The sequence below is a fragment of the Eurytemora carolleeae genome, unplaced genomic scaffold, assembly GCF_000591075.1.
Source record: "Eurytemora carolleeae unplaced genomic scaffold, Eaff_2.0 scaffold142, whole genome shotgun sequence".
NCBI lineage: Eukaryota > Metazoa > Arthropoda > Copepoda > Calanoida > Temoridae > Eurytemora > Eurytemora carolleeae.
The window spans coordinates 326981-330079 of record NW_019396132.1 but is presented as its reverse complement, the minus strand read 5'-3'; the positions used below and the strand labels follow the sequence as shown (position 1 = coordinate 330079).

At 36.8% G+C, this 3099-nt stretch overlaps 1 protein-coding gene across 1 annotated transcript in view; it reads right to left on the bottom strand.

Moving 5' to 3' along the window:
* The window catches only part of LOC111695883 (MAP kinase-interacting serine/threonine-protein kinase 1), a 22915-nt gene that overhangs the window by 14298 nt on the left and 5518 nt on the right, over positions 1 to 3099 (bottom strand). The window contains exon 3 of the mRNA XM_023465349.1: positions 2154 to 2258. Within this exon, the coding sequence (XP_023321117.1) occupies positions 2154 to 2258 (105 nt within the window). The remainder of the gene's footprint in view (positions 1 to 2153; positions 2259 to 3099) is intronic.

Here is a 3099-nt window from a genome sequence, read left to right as displayed (position 1 = left end):
GGGGGAGGAAATTGATACTATAGCATGAACAAAGGAAATATAAAAGTATTTTTTCAATCTGTCTCTCCTTCTCAATCATACTCATTATCTAACAAACTGTATAACTTTATATCATAACCAGCTTGGATACCCAGCGTGAACTGGAAACTTAACTTTCCCTAAAATAGTGAACCCACTGAACTTGGAATCTTTAAACCCAGCTAACTCAACTATAAACTCACTTAACTCTTTACTAACGTATATTTCATTCTCTCTCGGTGCACGATAGTGCATAAATATGCGAAAATTATGCTTCAACCGTATTGCATATATTGCAAAAAAAGGTTGATACAAAGGCGCAGTTTGCCATTTAAATAGAACCTTTACTGCACGAAATGATTAAGCAAACCCTTTTTACTCCCTTTTTGCATTTGTTCAGTTCTCAACCCCTTGCAAGATGATAAAATCTGTCAACATTCACACGCTGTGAGTCCTCTAGGTTTCAATTTTAAAGTTTGCAATTAGAACTTCTATATATAAATTTGGCTTGTCTGTCTGTCTGTCTGTTTGTTTGTATCCAATAAACGTCAAAACGGCTGAACCGATCGGGCCCAAATTTTTTGTGGGACATCTAGGGACCCCAGGGAAGGTTTATGAATGATCAAAATTTCAAATATTTGTCTCCATCAAAATTCGATCTTCATTAAATTTTTGAAAATTTTGAAAATCCACGAAATTTTTTGTGAAAATCCGCGAATTATTTTTGTTTTGTTTACGATGTACACAAAGAGAACATGTTCACAATTAATTTAGAAGATGGGCGCGAAGCGCCCTCTAAGGCTAGTATTAACACATTTAAATGTTGATAAATATTTATTTAGCGCAGAATTCCTTGACCTTGTCAATATATACACCTGGTTTACAAGACAGAATACAAAGCGCCCTGTTACTGGAAAAAAACTAAATGCATTTCTTTACAAAACTGCACGTCACGAACTTGTCCTTCAAAAATCTGATGGAGAGGTCGAAACTTATAAATTACGGTTGATGAACAAGAATACTGAACCCTGAACCCGCGATTTAAAAACTTCGGCTCGTGCCGTAATTCCTTAAACCCGACTTTAAGACCCAATCTTCGACCCAACTCTGACGACAGCTTGTGTCACGTGATTGACAGCTGCAACATCTTCGGCTCGACTTAAGGAGTTAGGTCTAATGAAAATAAAACCGACCTTGGTTGGTTTTAGTGGAGAATATGGTTCAATGTTTAGTATTGTTCTCATAAAAACCCGGAATGTGTCAATTCCTACCATGAAAATCCGCCAAATAGAATATTAAACTGTTTTTTTTAACTCAACTCTGTAGAAAATAAGATGCAGCTTGAATCCGAAAGCTCAAGCCATTAATAAGGTCCAACGACAGTTTAGACCCAAGCCGTATTTTCCCGAATTTTTTAAATCGCGGGCTCAGAACCCTTTGTCAGAATACATTGCTATAGTTCTCTTCGTAAGGAATTGAGTCACAAACTCAAATTTTTAAACCCTTATCATTGCAACAGAATTAATAGTTTGAAAAATCTAAAGAATACGACATTGGGTTGGAAAGATAAATTTATAGTTTGATGCAAAGACTCGATTCATTTCAATTCCTTATACATTCTATACCATTATAGGTGTTTATGTTATGACAACGATTCTTTTTGATCATTTTCAAAGGTGATTTGTGGGGCCCCCTTGAAAACTANCTGTTAATTTTCCCCTTTTTCTAGAGTCCGTTAATTTCCTTTCTTATCAGTATTCTTTTCAATCTTTAGATTGTAATACATAGAATTCACAACATTTGCAATTACTCCTTGGAAAAATAAAACTTAAAAACTATCAAGATAAGCTGTTAATTCTGAATAGTTACAAAGAAGAATACGTTTTTTTACAAATAGTTGAAACACAAAGAGTATACGTGTTACGAATATAATAAACATTTAACAGTCGCACTCATTTCACTAATCAATCAATCAAATAATTCATGCCTCAACATACTTTATATGTATTTTAGTACATATATCTAACATGGCTGAAAAATTATACCGATTTAATAAGGACGTATTTCTAAATCGAATGCGACTATCAACTTCTGTGTATTATTTATTCTATGTTTCCTCCCTCCCCGGCCCCTACCTTGTTTGAACTGCATACAGACGACAGGGTTACCCTCCTCTACTATTGTGTTTAAGGCGTGGCTGGGAGGCAACTCTTCCTCTTTCTCAGATGTGTGACAGTCATCTATAAGTATGATGATGATAATTAATGACAATAAGACTGGAGAAGATATAAAGAGAAGAGAAGAGAGAGAAGACATAAAGAGAAGAGATGACGGAGAAGATATAAAGACCATACCCCTTACTCAGACTCCCAGGACATCACTTTTTAGCGCGGTAAATGTTTGATTCATTTGTTTATTTTGTATATGCTACCGTGACCCAGCCCAAGCCATGGAGACAACAATTTAAAACCCTGACGCTGAACAGCTTTGACCATGATCTAGACGCAACTTCAGTAAATTAGTAAATTCTCTTTCGTACGTGAGATTGTAAAGGTTTAAAATATAAAATGGTGGCGGGAAATTCTTGAATTCCACAAAATCTAACAATTATGAAATTGCGCACTTTTCCCCCACATAGTTTTGGAGGACAAACGGCGGGACCAGGGGACCAGCAGGGCCGTGACGGGGGAGGGGAGGGGGGGTAGTGAAAGGTGCATAGCAGCTTCCCGAGCTTCCCCCTTCGGAAAGTTCCCGAATATCCTGCGGGACCTGCGTAAATTTGCTTCTACGTTGTAATAAAAAATGGCGGGATATCTAATAATGTGATTTTATATTGGGGGCCAGCCCAATAGGGCAGTGCCCCCCCTGGAACTCAGCTAGATTACACTTTTCAATTTCCTTATTTACTGAAGGAGGAGAGCATGCGAAAATATTAGTTGCTGTTCACTGTTCAAACAGTTTTGTTTGAAGAAGAGTGAAGTAGTATTATAAGCAAGGTAATTGGACTGAATGTACATATAATACCTTTGAAGCTTCTATATTTATGAGATTATTAAGAATTGGGGGGGGGGGGGGTTTTTT